Consider the following 16376-nt stretch of genomic DNA (forward strand, 5'->3'; position numbering starts at 1 on the left):
AAATTAATACTTGCCTTATATAATAAAGTATGGTTTGTGCATTTTTTTTTTATTGAACCATTTAGACTATTACTGCTAATCTGGTGTCATCATCCTCTGTTTTTGGTTGATTTTGTTCCTTCCCACCATTGCCTTCTTCAGGTCTGAGTCATAGTCAAATATTAAACTGGAATGTATTGCTCCCACACAAACTCTCCTTACTATACAATGACTGAGAAATTGGGAGTCTGGGAAGAAAGGATCAGGAGGAGACTTTCCACCTCTAATCAGCAGGACTACTGAAAGAGACAGAGGGAGGATGTTGAGTTATGAACCCTGTGACCACTGAGGAGAACAGATATTTTCTGGTTCAATTATTAAAGCTTTCGGGGAGTAATTGAGCAGGAACAGGTTCCCTGCCTTTAAAGTGTGTCACTGGTTGATTCCATGTGAGCAATGTGTCAGTGTACAATCACTTATTGTATTTAGGACAAATAAGGCAAATTTGCTTCAAAGATAAAACCCCAGATTGTATTGAAGATACAGCAACATTACAATCAATAAACATCAACTTGCAGTCACTGAACAAAAGAGTAAAATAATTTTGCACAAATAAGTTACATTCACAATAATATTACTTTGAAAACACCATTAATCAATTATCAGAGTTAAACATAATGTCATAAAAGAATATCACAGGTTGTAGCCAATCACTAGCATCTAAACAAAACAAGTAGCACCCTAATCCTACTTTATTTCGCACCACATGATAAGTCTATTCTGATGCTTTTAGCAACACTTGCTATCCAACTTAAATTTTAGAGGCTAGTTCTTTAGACCTACTTTTTGGCACATAAATATCATGCTACTGTTTAAATATTTGTTGATTATCACAGAAGGTACAAAATATCTACTCACATTTTCTAATATGATTGTTGAAAAGAAAATTATTACAGAAAGTTATTACAACAATTAATTGTAACACAGTCCTACTAACATTTACATTTGGAGCTCATCGTCATGTACCCAGTATCCTAAATTTGGGGCATTTTGGATCTTTTGGTTGTAATTCAATGCAATGTTTCTTAACAATTACATCATAAAAATAAAAGGAAAAACTAAAGCAATTATTATTTATACAACCCTGTTTCCGCAAAAGGCTCTTCAAAAGACCCTGTACTGTCATCTATATTCTAACTGCTAAAAAAAATAAAATCAATTTGTTTTGGTCCATATTATAGCTGTCACGCATTACCTAAAAACAAATGATAAAGTTTGAAATGACAGTTATACACGGAGAATTAACTCTTAACGCTTTGCAATTCACATTCTTGAAGTAAAAGGTAAAATTAAATTATCATCCTATTCAGCACAATAGGCCTATCCTGAGTTGAAGCTCAGGTTACATATACATACACACTAACCTGAGAGCAAAACTGTAGTCCAATCCATTATCAGTATTATTCATACTGCAGTCATTCACACACAATCAGTTAAACTAGTCCTGGCAAAACAGAGGAAGTTATGTAATAAACTAATGTAATTTAGACCTTCACATGTGCTAAAACTTGCCAAGAGTCCTAAATACGATGAATTCACTTCCTTTATCATCCATCCATCCATTTTGTATACCCGCTAAATCTGTTGGTTGGGTCGCGGGGGGGCTGGAGCCTATCCCAGCTGTCATCGGGCGAGAGGCAGGATACATCCTGGACAGATCGCCAGTCCATCACAGGGCCACAGAGAGACGAACGAGACAAACAACCACACACACGCTCTTCCTTTATCACTTTTCTGTAATTCATGATACATATTGATAGGTAAAAGTGTCTTCCTTTTTTTTTCTTCTGATAAAAAGTGCCATAAAACATATTTAATTGAATATGACATAAATACAACAAGAGGATTTGAAGTATATTATCCTGGACATTTACAGTGTCTGCATATCCAGCATGTGATTCTCATGTGGGTAAGGATGTCGAAACGTTATGCTAATTATGACAATTTCTGACTTGGGATGATGTTAGCCTGTAATAAAAGCACAGAAGTGTGTTTGGGTTTAGCCTGTTTCATGAAGAATGGTCCCACAGGCACGTTGATGGACAGACTCAATTAGCTGCATCTTTGAGGTGAAAGGTGGAACAGGAGGGGCATGGGTGATAGTTCATTAGGGTCAGGAGGTGAAGTAGGAGTTCTGCATGGAGTAGAGACGGTCAATGGGGTTTCCCACTCGTCCTGACAGGAGACCACCTTCCCCTGTTGCTAAGAGACAGTCACCAAGGTGACCAAGGCTTCCATCACTGTCCAAATCATGGAAGACTGTCTCTGAGTCTACAGTAATACAAAAGAATGAAAGTATGAACATCTGGAGTGGACTTGCCTAAGTTAACACCAAGAACACAACATAGAGAAATTATTTTAGCTTTGACCTTCTGTCTTACCGTAGGAGTGGAGCTGCTCACTATTCAGCTGAGGAGGTGTAAGCCCATGTCGAAAGTGCTCTCCACCATATATGTTGGGGTCCAGAGCAAGTAGCTGTTGACGTGGAAGAGATGGATATCCAAGCATCCCATCCATACCATGGGTACTAGAACCATCTGTGAAGGTGAAAATCTCCTTAACCATTCTAGTTTTTACTGCCTTTCTTTCTTTGTTTCTTTGTTCCTTTCTTACCCTCACTGTCGTCATTGCTTTGGCGGCCCCCTCTGCTCGGTCCTCTCCTGGTCCCTCCCAATTGCTCTTGTTCCTGCTGCTGCTGCTGTTGCTGCTGTCGGCGAGCTATCTTTTTCATCTATGACACAAAATCAGATAGTTTATGAATTTTCAATGTGATTTGTGAGAGAGAGCATGTCTTCAAGAAATATATCAAATCTAACCTTTGCTCTCTGGTTTTGAAACCACACCTGCACAACACGCACTGTCAGCCCAGTCTCGGCAGCCAGTGTCTCCCTCACCTACAAGTTAAGAGTTTTGCATTGCTATTGAAATACAAACTTGATTTACTGTTTTACAAACTGACAGCCAGACTCTCAAACAATAAAGTTTGGAAGGAAATTGAAGAAGTATTTTGTGGCATGCTTTTCCACTGATAAGATGCTGACCCGCCCACCTTTCGGCATGGCTTAGCAGATACTTCAAAGGAGGCCTTGAAAGCTCGCCGCTGCTGTGTGGTCAAGATGGTGCGTGGACGTTTTGAACGCTTGTGCTCCTTGCCTTCATCACCACCTTTCCCACCGCCTGAGCCTCCTCCACCATCTTCATCCTCACTTTTTACTAGAAAAAAAAGAAGAGAACAACACTATAAGATCGGCAACTCATGTGCCTCGTACCATAAATAATTCCCAAGTTCTAATGTAAAAACTGGTGAGCACAGTCTTTATAAATAAGAAACACAGTTCTACACACAGAATCTTAATGACAGGGATGACACACCAAATACAATTTTTGTAATTGTTGTTAAATACTTGTCAAGCAGTGACGATGCTGCTCTGCCTAACAATTGGGTTGTGCATCAATGACAGTCCCCAAATGCTCAATAACTTACTTAGAGTCTGGAATTAAGTTTGCCATACACTCTCTACATATCTGATACCTACTGACCCTGGAGAGTCTAAGATTCAAACCTTCAATTTTCCTAAGGTGCTACTTAGTGATCTGAAGGGGGAAAAAAAGATGAACATGAAAGAAGGAGTATATTCTTGAGGAAACTCCTTTTTTTTTGTCAACGTGTTTTATGCATAGTTCAGCGTAAGCACTTTTGTAGTACACTTTACCTGATTCAGTTGGTGTGGGACTAATAGCAGCGAGCATCTCCCTCTCCTTTTCATAGTCCATGCGGCAGAGCAACTGGCCCTCTTTCAGCACAAACTCATCACCTCTCTGCAGCCGACGTTCACACTCACAGCAGCTGAAGCAGCCCAGGTGGTACACCTGGCCGAGCACACGCATTATCAACTCAGAACGTCCAATGACCTGCAGGCAGGCACTACACTTCCTTACAAAGAGCCTGGAAGTACAAAGAAACACAAACACATGGGCTTATATATTTAGATGTATCTATATTAACCATAAAATGAGGAGGATGCATGATGAGAGTCCTGACAAGCAGAATAAGACGTGAGGTAATTAAAGATGGAGACACAAAGAAAGCTCTGACACATTTACCCTTAGCTCCAATTATTCCGTAGATTAGCTGTCTCTTAATTAAAGGTTGTATAAGCATTACCCAATTCACAGTGCAACAAGGTGAACATCTGTTAAGATGAGTTACAGTGTCTCCATTTTATATTGTATTTTGTTTTCCTTCCAATGACAGTAGATGGCAGTAGTTAGCCAATGATAAGGAGGCTGCCTGTTATATTTTCTGTCTCTATCCTCAAATGTTAAGAACTGGCTAAGTCCAGCCTATCCGTATACTACCGACAATCTTAAGGTACTTATTTAACTCTATGAATAAAGCTTAAAACTATCTTTCTCAAGCCCATTGCTTCCCTGTGATCACATCTTCCTTTATCCCGCTAGTTCTCCCTCTGTGATAGTATTTCTATCCTGCCTCACAGTCTCTTCACATCCCTATTTCCATTTGTAGTGCCTAAGTCTCTTCCTTTAAATTCCTCTCAAATCCCTGTTCTTGCTCTTGGTTTCCTCCCCCTCTTTCAGTAAATTCTGCCAGCATTCCCAGTTTTCCCTCACGCCCTCCCAGCCTGCCTCCCCAGTTCACTGAAACTAATAAAGACAGGATTAATTAGATTGTTGTTTAAACAGTGAGATGGCCAGACAGACGCTGTAAACTCATAACCAGGGATTGGGGATAGCATGGGGTTAATCTCTATCCTCTCACTTATGCACACAAAACACACATACGCACAAACATAGGTACTCACACACACACATACGTGCACATGCATGGCCATCAACTCAGACATTTGCACATGCACCAGCTGAGTTTAACTAACTATACCTAGTTTGATATAGGCTTTACTTATATTCATCGTACCATCACGCAGCATCATATTGGTTGTGTAATGCATCTGCAGTTTGAAAAAGCTTTTGGAACACTGGATCCTCCTTAAATCAGCTTAACAGGAAGAGTTACCTGATGGTACATTGGTGTAAAATGAGTAAAGATACAAAGATACGGAAATAGCACCACAACAAAGTACAGACCTTGGTAAGGGAGGGAGACTCAAAGGGGAAGTAACAGGGGGAGGAGGGGATGAAGGCCGAAGTGTTGACGCTCCCTGACTGAGTGATAGGAAGGTGTTGCTGCCCAAATCTGGAGTGTAAAGAAGGAGCCAGGTCTGCACATTAGAGCTTCTAATCTGTGATTCTGTCCCAAACGCAGCTGCTACAGCTAATCTTTCTCAATCCATCTGCCAAACGCTCTCCAAATTCCCCAAATGACAGTGTCGCTAATTTAATATCAGAAAGCAAACGTAAGTACCACAATAAGCAGCCCTACACAGACCAGTTGTGAGAGGGTCTTGTGTTTAACTAAATGTTACACATCTCACTTTCTTACAGAAGCATCATAATTAATTCTACAGGGAGGCTTTCACTGTAAAAGTGAAGTCATAATATGTGTGCGCCACAAAAGAGGAACAATCAATAACGCTGCTCTATGCAGTCTCACTCTCCATCTGAATACACACTTCAGCATCTTAAATACCTCTTTTCACTGTGAACATTACTCAACAGAAAAGAATCGTCAGGGCTGCTTGACATAAGACTGATAATATTGGGTGGTTAAGTCCCGCACTCCCTAATCGGGGTGTACGCAGCCCGGTAGGAATTTACTCAACATGGCAAATGAAGGCAACTTGGGGCAACTGCCACAGAGGGGGGTCTGTAAGTAGATCAGTCTAATCCCTCTAATAGAAGTATCGTTCACACATGGTCCTAACCAGACTGCAACTTCTAAAAATCACTATGGACATGACGGATAGAGGACACGATACATCTTAATTTAGCTCAATTGATACAATCTGATCAAATACGCCCCAAACAACTACTTTCCACTAATGCTAAGCTAATTTACATTACTACTGGACAATCTAAATTAATATTGATTTGTTCATTCAAACTGTTTTGTAGCTTGCTGTGAAACTGCTTTTGTGGAGATTCAAATAAATATGTATCATAAACCTGAAAAGTGGAAAATTACAACTTGGCTCAGGGGTATTAAAACCACCTGTGCATTAGTTTACAATGAAAGACTGGAGTTAGAGGGCTTTCCTTTGATGAAATTATATTATTCATGGTATGTTACATATAAATTACTGCAAAGATCAGAGATGCAAGTGCAGATCAACTTTTGGAATTTTGTAATGTACAAAAGCTGAGGAAGATTGGCAGCAGAACTTTTCCTTCTCATTGCCATGGATTTAGGAGAGGTTATAGGGTATGACTAAATACAAGCTCACTGATTAAGAGATCAAATTTAGAGAGGCAGAGAGAGATGCTGAACAGTATAGTATTGCTGCAATCATGTATTTTCTTTTTGCATTATTGTAGATCCCAGGCATACAAACAGAATAACAGAATCTTTGCCATCTCCCTAAGCTGTGTCATGTGGCATTGTTTTGCCTGTGAGCTATGACAAGTTTGACACTGTCTGGACTGAAATACAATCATCCATAAATATGTATGTGTCTCAGAGCAATTACAGTGTTTTGCATCTCTGTATAGTCATGATGAATATTAATACAGGTACTGGTTCAGTTATGCTAACTCTGGGGTTAGAGAGTTCCTTCAATTACACTAGGTTTGGGTTCTAATTTAATCTCAGAAGATCATAACTACTTTGAAACTGTGGCACATAAATATTCACCACTGTCATTCACTCAGAAAGTTTTAAATATATTTCTTGTTCTCTATGTGAAATACACTGAATTGTTGATGCAGTAGCTTTGATTCAAACTGAGTTTTGACCACAGTCTATGTCATACAAATGGTGCTCCCTAAAAATTAAGGTACAACCAACGATACAGAAGATGGATGCAAAAAGGACAAATGATATGCATCAGTCTTACTTTAAAGTTGTATTCTGTTAAGTATTTCTTAGAAATGTATGTGTGTTTGTGCGTGTAAATGTGTGTGCACACTTTTGGCGGATATTGCTCTGTGAAGCAAAATGGCTCAGAGCCAGGGTTCAGTAATCACATCATCTCCTTTTATTAAATCTCCCTGCACTGCTTCTGTGTTATTAAAATCTCCCAGCATTCCCCACGATACTTGCTACCCTGCCACCACTCACTCACACAGAAATACACACGTATATGAATATATATATATAGATATATGTATATATAGTACAGTGATGCGAGCATGATATGATGTATATTCTGTCACGTGCAATCAAAAACACAAATATGCACAGATAGTGTAAACATAGATAAGGTGCCCTGGTACAAACATCAATAAAACACTGACAGATGCTTTCATTTGTGCACCATATCCACCCGTGACATCAAGAGTTTGCTTGCTTAATGAGTATTTTCCTAAATGTATAAAAGGTGCTATCTAATGGCTACAAGGGCAGGTAGTATATTGAATATGCCTTTAAAGGCATCGCTGATGAGACACTCCACTCAGCCAGTATCACAGTTATACAGTTACGTGTTGTGATTTTCATTGTAAATTGTTCCTACTGGAAATAATAACCAGCTCACCAGGAGAGCAGCGCCAATGCTTAAAATGCTTAAGTTCTGCCCTGTGTAAAGTAGCAATCAAAGACTTGCAAGATGTGCATGGTCTGAATGATGTGTGTGTGTGTGTGTGTGATCTACACCTGATGGTACCAAGAATGAATGCTATGTGTCACAATATAGATGTGTGTTTATGAGTGTGAGTGAGTGGGTGTGTGTTAGTTTAGATAAAACAGTTAATCCCCAGGCCACCAGAACGCAATATCCTGTCTGCCCGTTTCTCATTTCCTGTCTGACTCTGGCGGAGCGGGAAGCAGCAGGGAGGGGGTGGCGGAGGGACAGCGGAGCCCGTTGCCTCAGAAACAGGAGATACAGCCGGTTGGTTTGAGAAAAGTCTACACCAATCTCCCTATCGCTCTCTCTCTCTCTTGTGCGACCCCCTATTCTCACTTTTTTCTCTCTCCCTCTCTTCCTTTATTATCTCAGATTTAATAAAGCCGAGGCGAGCAGCTTGTTCTGCCATGAAACATTTATTAGCTGTCTGTTATAAAATTGTTGTGGGGGAGGAAAGATGATGGGGTCTCATCACACATTATGCAAAAACAGTGGCAATATGCCCCCCACTCACCACACACACCAACACACACACACACACACACACACACACACACACACACACACACATAAACAGTGATATACCTCAATAAAAATCAGTCCCTCCTTTTGGCTGTCCCGTCCCTAAACCTCTCAGACACCTTGTTTTCACTTTTTTAAAATCTAATTTTGGACCCACTTTTCATCAATGAGAGATCACTCTCTTATATTCTTTCACTAATATCAGCAATTTGCATGTTTTTAAATGTCAAAGACCATCAAAACAAAGAAAACTGCACATTCCCCACTTTGTTTTCATCTGATGTACCTCTGACTGTGATCTGTTGAGCTGCAGGTGTGGTTAAAGTGTGCCCTTGATGTGGTACTGCTTGAACGTTAAAGAATATGCATGTCATGTGTGTCTAATACTGTATGTAAAGTCTGACAGATTTGTTTTGAGTTTTGGCTATCCTGACCTGTCAAATGCAGCCATGATTCACCAAAAAAGCAAACCTATATACACGTTAATAATGCCAGTATCTGACTTTTAACTTTCAGCTGCATTATTATGGGCAGAAATTCTCTGTATTTTCTAAAACAATAATTTTGTATCTTAATGGCAAATTCCTGGCAAATCAATTAAAAATACAAAACAGCCAAGAGTTTGTTTCTGACGAGACACCCTGAAGATTTTAACTTGAAGAACGTTTTCAAAAGTATTTTCATGGTTAAGGACCAATGAAAATGATAAATAAAGGCATAAACCGTTTGTTTATTTGATTGTTTTTTTTAAATGAGATTGAAACATATTTATGTCATTAAGCATTAAAAACATGCATGAGACCTGTACAAGAGTTAAGCTGGAGGCTGATAAGGAGGCTTTTTGATCCATTTGATATATACATTTAACAGCATCACAGTGTCAGATCTGTCATCCCAGGATAGCCAGAGAGTTCGGCAATTAGCACTGCACCCAATCAGCCTTCCCACCACCTCCTCTCATTTTCCTCCTGAGACACAAAGAGGCACTGAGGAGGGTGCGGGTGGTGAGGCGATTAAGAGAAAACAAGGGATAAACGGGGAGATAAACTGTTTGGTGTCATCACTGCTATCAATCTCAACAAGAAGGAAATGAGGTTTTGTATAGAGAAATATTATTACAAAGCAGACAGTGATGAATGAGGTAATGGGTCGAGAGACAGGGAGAGAAATGGTTGGTGGGGTGCAGGTATAGAAGGGAGAAGGGAAAGAAAATACATTTTCTATCCTCAGATTTAGAAGTTCACACGCTGGGAAGACAGTCCTTTGAGGTCGTTTGTTTTAGACTTGTATACGGTATAACTCCAGTTAGTAGAAGATGATTCCACAACTGTGGCAGTGGGGTCTCCCTTTCTCTCTGTGAGAGGGTTTGGAAACTTCGTTGCTGTCTGTGTGCCCTCCACAGTGTGAGGTATAAAATCCAAGGTTTAGTGAATATTCACCCTGGTGGCCTGTTTTTCACAGGGCTAAAGCTGCCTTTATGGGCTTACAAGGGAGTTTTCTTGGCTCCACACAGCCAGACTACCCTCTATTCTTACTAGGCTCAGGATCATTAAGCAGGGAACACTGGTTCTACATTGGTCAATTTTACAATGAACCATGATAGCACTTAGAAAGTAAAGTATAGAGAGGGTCCATATTGATGCTGCATGTCCATCTAATCAACAGCTGAGCTGATGAGGTCAACTATTGTCCTTTAATTAGAATGAAATTGAAACAAAAACAGTTTTAATGTATTGCAAAGTGCAATATAAATTGAGTGCTTTGCTTTTGATTGTTTTTGTCAGAAAATCCTGAGTCTCCATTTCTCATTAAGACCTTGGGAGGAGTCCGTGGAGTGTCGGTCATCAATATCAAGAATTTATGTCTGTGATGTATTGAATATTTTCTTTAGTCAGATTTGTACGACAGTGTCCATTTTTTCAGTAAAAAATAGTGAATTGGACCTTTGCAGAATCTGTAAGGGAATTTTTCTTTGTGGTAATGCCTCATGTTGAGTATCTGGTTCATGACAGTTTAAAGTTTCAAAGAACATTTCAGGGTTTCACAACAAATAATAAATCTATATGTTCTTTTGTCTGTCTTAATCGCCAGATTTCCTCAGCAGTTTGAGACCAACTAAACAACTGGCAATACTAAGAAGGTATACTTTCATTAGGTTTCTATTTTATTTTGTTTTATTATTAATCTTTTTAAGAATGACAAATGGGAGCTAATTTAGGCAGCAGGCTTCAGGGAATAAGAACTCACAATCTAATAAACATGTTGACAATGTTTTACATTGTGTTTAAACAGTAAGACTAAACAGTCCACTGACATGCTAAAACCTGACGTTGGGTTTTTGTGTTTCTGGGGAACCATTTTGGAATAATTCTAGAAGAAATGTATTCTCAAAAATATTAAACATGCAAATGTTGAATTAACTTTTGTCTTGCGGGTTGTTTATTCCAAATGAAACAAGTGGGGGATGGATCATATTTCAAACTTTCAAATTTGTTTCCTCATTTTTGAATTGTTGGTTTCCAAATGTGTTTAATTGTTCATTCAAACCAAATAGATTAACTCTAAATATAGGCCTCAACCACCCTTACACGCCCCTTCCAAAGACAAAATAAGAAAATCAGAGTAACCTTAATGAACAGAGTGGCAAAGAGTCAAAGCGTCTGGGAGGAGAGGTCTACACATCTTTATGCTATAATATATATAACATAATAAAAGCAAAGAGTGAATCAAAGGAAATATTTGGACAAGTCAGAAATACTGATTAAGGGAAATTAAGTATCCACGTATGAACAAATATCTGTGTATGAGCTGAAAAACCTTCAAGATGGTGCCTTAGCAGGAATGTGTGCATCCACACATCCTCTGTTAATTCACTTACTTCTATTCCAAACACACGCATATGGCTCGTCAGAGTTATAGATGTCAGGTAAATGATTTGCATTTGTTTCTTTGAGGCAAAGAGAGCTATAATGAAACCAAGCATGAACTAAAATGTTGAAAGAAATTAAATTATGTGCCAATAATTCTACGAATTCCCCTAAAATTCTTATACATGTTCCAAATTCCTGGACAAGCTTATCTGTTACAGTCCACACACCTGCTCTAACTGCGGGAGTGTGTAGTGTAAGGCACTGATGGACAGACTGCAGGGAAAACAAGGAGACATTGTTGCTGATCCGCTGAAGGTCACAGCCATTGCTGTGTGCCAAGTCTGGCACCAGCTCACACAACAAAGCAACAAGGCATATGCAATGTATAGGAGGCTAAATAAACACCGTAGTGACTGAACCAGCTCACTGTTGATTTGGATCTGCAATCACAATCGTTACGCAGGGAGAGCAAATATGCTTTTTTGTTCCATTACTAATAATGAAGCCAGTGTTTCATCGATGCTATGGTTTTGAATCCACTTTTCCCACTCATTTTTTCATATGAACGTCACACAATGGGGCTTTCATCTCCTTCTTTCTCACTCTCTCTCCTCCAGATGTCAGGTACAGTGGGAGAGTCTGTGCTGCTGGATGCCGTCTGACACTTTTCAAAACAATGATAAGCCGCAGTCTTGTCCTTAAACTGTTCATCCCAAGAGCTCCCACTGCATGCACATCCACTGACCACAGCGTACACCAAACCACCAAAGAAAAGTCCTGCTTTGGCCACAAAAATGTGCAAAGAGCTGAATTATCAAACAATAAAAAGAAGTTTCAAATTCACCAAGTATGTATTTTGCATGTTGTCATTTTGTACTGGAGTAAATTCGGTTTGTATATCCAGATGCATTGCTAAACTGCATGTAAAATATTGTTAATTAAAAAAAACTTTGTTAATATTAACACAATGTTTATGATCCTATAAATCCGAAAGCAGGAAACTGAGCTTTGAGGAGACATACCGTCTCATTGAGAATACTGACAGTCTAAACCAATAACACTTAACAGGTATAATAATGTCATTACACCGATAAGCTATAACAATATGATTACCTGCCTTACTGAGTAAGTACTCTTCATATTGCCAAATTGCCAGATCTTCTACAAAGAACTTCTGAGGGTGTCCCTGAATGATCTCACAATAGATCCTTTGGGCCTTGTGGGTTGTGGGATGGGTTCTTTGTGGACTGGGCTTGCTTCCCCCATCAGTGTCTGGGTAGTTTGCTGGGTGAACACCTTAGACTCTTTGCCGTGCTCTTTTAGCCCTTTCTAAGTAGTTTTTGCAGGAGTCATTGCTGTCGTGCTGTGGGAGGCTGCTAGCGGAGTGCAGATTCCATATGTGGGCGATGTGATTAGTCTGCAAAATGTTTAGGTTGGTGGTGAGTGTCAAAGCAAACTCCATGTGAACGTCAGGATTCAGGTTTTCCCAGCAGAACACTGCTAATAAGATGAGCAGTGTGAGTCATAATTTTGCACACATATGCCTCCGAAAATGTACATTATTTGTACATTTTCACTTATAATTTAGATGATTTGTGTTATCTGAAATATTAAGTTTGGAAGAGTTACAAACTGTTATGTCTCTTGTTATGTAAACATATAGTGGTATAAAGCTTAGGGACTGAATGTTAATTTCAAACTTGGTAGGAGGACAGAGATTAAGTGTGTAAAACTTTTTCAGTCTTATTAAACAAACGTATAATGAAGAAACTGTCTTGCTTGCAAACAGAAAGCTGAATAAAGTCACTTTGAGAAATATTCCAACTACTGAGATATAACTTTAATGTTTTCATTATGTTGAGGCTTTAGTGTATGAATATTTCTACACACATACACACACAATTTCTTTCTTTTTTTAAGGATTTTTTTCTCTTTGTGTCAAAATCAAAGTCAGTTTCTGTCTAGCATTGAAAATGATATAAATTGTATCCTAATTTCTTTAGACATGTGTTGGCTTTGTTCTTACTTCTCATAGTCGTGCTTGCAGTACAGCAGGCGGTCCCTGCAATAGCACGTCCCGGTGAGCGCGCTCAAACACACTGCGCACTTGACGCAGGTCTCGTGCCAGGAACGCTCGTTCACGCGCAGCAGGAAGCGATCGGCGATGGGAGACTCGCAGCCAGCGCACACCTCTCCCCCTCCTCTGTAATCTGGACCTGGTGAGAGCATACCAGTGCGTGGATATGGAGGAAGTGAGAAGGCCAAAGCCCCCTGAGGTCACGAACCACGTATCGACAAAAATGACACTAACATAAAATTAAAAATGGACTCCTGAAATTTCCCTGCACCCATGGTCATCTGTAATGCAGTACAAGAACAATAGTGCAATGATGTATAAAAAAAACAATAAACTTGTAGCATGTGGAACAAAACAATAGCTCGTTGATTATAAAGAAAAAAAATCAAAAGGTGAAACGTTTTGGGTTCATCGCATTTTGACGCAAACAATTTATTCTAAAGGTTTCAAACAATCCCAGGGATATTAATTTGTGTAACCAGAAACATGTAGTCACTGTGTTTTTTTCTGTCACACTAGGCTTGAACGCTGAGAACGTGATTGTTTTTTGTTTGTTTGTTTGTCTCTAAATTCTTCCTGCAAATATGTTTTAAATTGCTTGTGGTTTCAACCTATACAACTAAAGTCATGAGCCATTATGATGGGCTGTAGTTATTCAAGCCAACATAAAGAGCGCAGCGTTTTTTTCCTCCCTCTCCTATGCATTTCAGTATTCTCATAATATTTCAGCTGTGGTTGTGAGGTAGACACTTTTTTTTTTGTCATAATTTAAACGACATATACCCATAAAGAAAGCTTGCAAGCACAGCCATGTATTCTTACAGAAAGTTACTTAGTCGGTGTGCAATGATGAGTGGCACAGAATTTAGTCTTTGTTTGTTCTTCTCGCCTTTGTAATATTTGAAATGTAAACGTTAATCACAAAAACTTTGTATCCAGATACCATGTCTGCATATGTCGATACAGACGTGTAGACTGGTTAACATGAGTTCAACACGTCTGGGTCGCACGCAACAAATGATGAGCCAACACTCACCAAAAGGCGTTGAGGACGGAGTCTGCTGCAGACAGGACTGCTGGTTCTCCTCTGTTTTCATCCCTTCTCTCCTTCCCTCAGTGTGATCGCTAGACACAAAAAGGGACCGTTATCTTAGATATGACCAAAACAACTACAGTACATCTACCTGGAAATAAAAAAATCGGCAATTGAAAATTCAGACCAACATAGGCAGACTATGAAAACCGGCTCAATTTCTTTTGAATGTTATATTATGTCGACAAAATGGACACTGGAAATTTGACAGTATACAAAAACACATAAAAAAAATAACGCTCACCATATATATGTAAATATTTAGATTTAAACCATTATATTACTGTTTGGAAAAAAAACAAACACTATTATTGGATTGTGAACATACCAGAGACTGCTGTAAGCTGCAAATACATAGTATGTATACTATATATACTATATGTTTGCTTTCTGAGCTTTGAAAAAAAAAATAGAATGTAAAAATAACGTGTTGAAATTACGAAACGCTTGATCTAAAATTTGACATTAAAATACCTGAATTTTATCCATCCCAGATGACTGGTTATATTTTGTGATAATCCATCGTTAAAGCAAAACGGATGATTGGATGTAGCCTTGGTTAAGCATTAAAAATATGGGGCAATTTTTATCCTTCAAAATGACTTTTTTAAACACATCCAGAGTAAAACATATTGTTGAACGATGGCGAAAATTACTGTACAGACACATTCATTTGGCCTTTTCAATTTAGTTTGTGCACATTGAAATCCTAATGAGACGATCCAAAGTCTGAATTCCAACTGGATAACAGCTAATATCTTCATATGATATTTGACTGTTATTGTAATAAAAACTGCTTCACGCATTCCTCATGTTTTAACTTTTGGTCCGTGGAATATTGATTGAAAAATGATTTCTTCATGAACGAATGTAATCAAAGTAAACACAACGAATTATGTAAATATAGCTAATCTGATTTGGCATTTTTCCTAAGTGGGTTGAATAAATTGATGTATGTGTGCCTTGCACCACTAATCAGTTGTCCAACCAGATATTCTGAGATTTAAAATAACAAAGGATGATGATAATAATAAAAAATAAATAAATAAATAAATCAAGAAAATAAGTTTTTTTAAAAATCCAAATTTTTTGTCGAACTTCCTGCAGGTTTCACGGAGTCAGTGAATTGATCACAATGGCCACATAATCTTTAATTTGTTGCTGTAAAAGGTGTATGGTTAAAAGGTGACGTCAAAACTCATTGGCAGAGCAGTTAGATATGATGAGAACATGTAAAAGCTGATGAAAGAAATGTTTTCCCTCTCGCTTAAAAGTAAAAACAATTTACAATTTGAATGAGTTAAAAACAACAATAAGTAAACAGAAAAAACAGAAATAAAAGCAGTTGTGCATTACGTCTGTTTCTGTCCAACACTTCGATCTGATTGTGGCTCTCCTAAAACTATCGTTCGCTAACAAAATAATTCATTATAATGACAGTTATTAACGGTCGTGCAGCCTGCAAAGCAACACATCTGATAATGAACCAAGAAACCTAACAGAATAGGTTCTCTTCAAATGCTCTTTGAGAAATTATTCTTATCAGACAGAAGGGTCATTGTGATGTACTTTTCATGCCGCATCCTTGAAAACAGCAAATATATGAAACAATTGAAACAATTACATCTAAACAATTGCTGGAGCTAAAAATGAGAGACATCAGTTCAAGAAATACATTTATTTGCATCTCAAACGGCTGCTTGCAACCTGTTCCTTATAGTTCCCTGAGTCCTACCTTGAGGTGAAACACACTCCTCCTGAAATCTCGGTTGGTAACATTAAAAACTGGTGAAACTTTCAGCTTGTATGAATGAGCACACGCGATTACAGATTGTCCACCTGTACCTTACAGTTCGGCGTGCATGTTGCTTACGGTGATAATCCAAATAGCATGATGGCCAAAAGTACGATCTATTGTCTCTCCTGTTTTCTTCGGCAGCCGTGTGTGCGCTCTGACTGTTTTGTGCGTAAAAAAAAAGGGGCAGAGGGAGGAGATGGACAGACAAGTAAGGAGGGAGGGAGAAGGTGCGGAAGATGTTGAGGGAAGATGAGCAATAATGCAGCCTTTTGATAAC

At 38.8% G+C, this 16376-nt stretch overlaps 1 protein-coding gene across 1 annotated transcript; it reads right to left on the reverse strand.

Moving 5' to 3' along the window:
• Window positions 1-361: 361 nt before the first annotated feature.
• On the reverse strand, window positions 362-16128 carry lmx1al (LIM homeobox transcription factor 1, alpha-like). Its single transcript, XM_075453130.1, has 9 exons — window positions 16037-16128; window positions 14245-14333; window positions 13158-13347; window positions 3753-3985; window positions 3089-3252; window positions 2856-2933; window positions 2653-2770; window positions 2421-2576; window positions 362-2310 (listed from the first exon to the last, which is right to left on the reverse strand). Exons 1-9 carry the CDS (start codon window positions 16078-16080, stop codon window positions 2153-2155), a joined length of 1230 nt encoding a protein of 409 aa, XP_075309245.1. The 5' UTR covers window positions 16081-16128; the 3' UTR covers window positions 362-2152.
• Window positions 16129-16376: the final 248 nt, after the last annotated feature.

Source organism: Odontesthes bonariensis, chromosome 21 (assembly GCF_027942865.1).
Source record: "Odontesthes bonariensis isolate fOdoBon6 chromosome 21, fOdoBon6.hap1, whole genome shotgun sequence".
Lineage (NCBI taxonomy): Eukaryota > Metazoa > Chordata > Actinopteri > Atheriniformes > Atherinopsidae > Odontesthes > Odontesthes bonariensis.

Excerpts from the sequence above, each read along its gene's own strand:
- lmx1al (XM_075453130.1), bottom strand. The coding sequence starts at position 16,080 with ATGTTACCAACCGAGATTTCAGGAGGAGTGTGTTTCACCTCAAG. Across the intron at positions 2,577-2,652 it reads AAGCAATGACGACAGTGAGG|ATGGTTCTAGTACCCATGGT; the intron begins GTAAGAAAGGAA and ends TCACCTTCACAG. Across the intron at positions 2,311-2,420 it reads TGAGCAGCTCCACTCCTACG|ACTCAGAGACAGTCTTCCAT; the intron begins GTAAGACAGAAG and ends GTATTACTGTAG.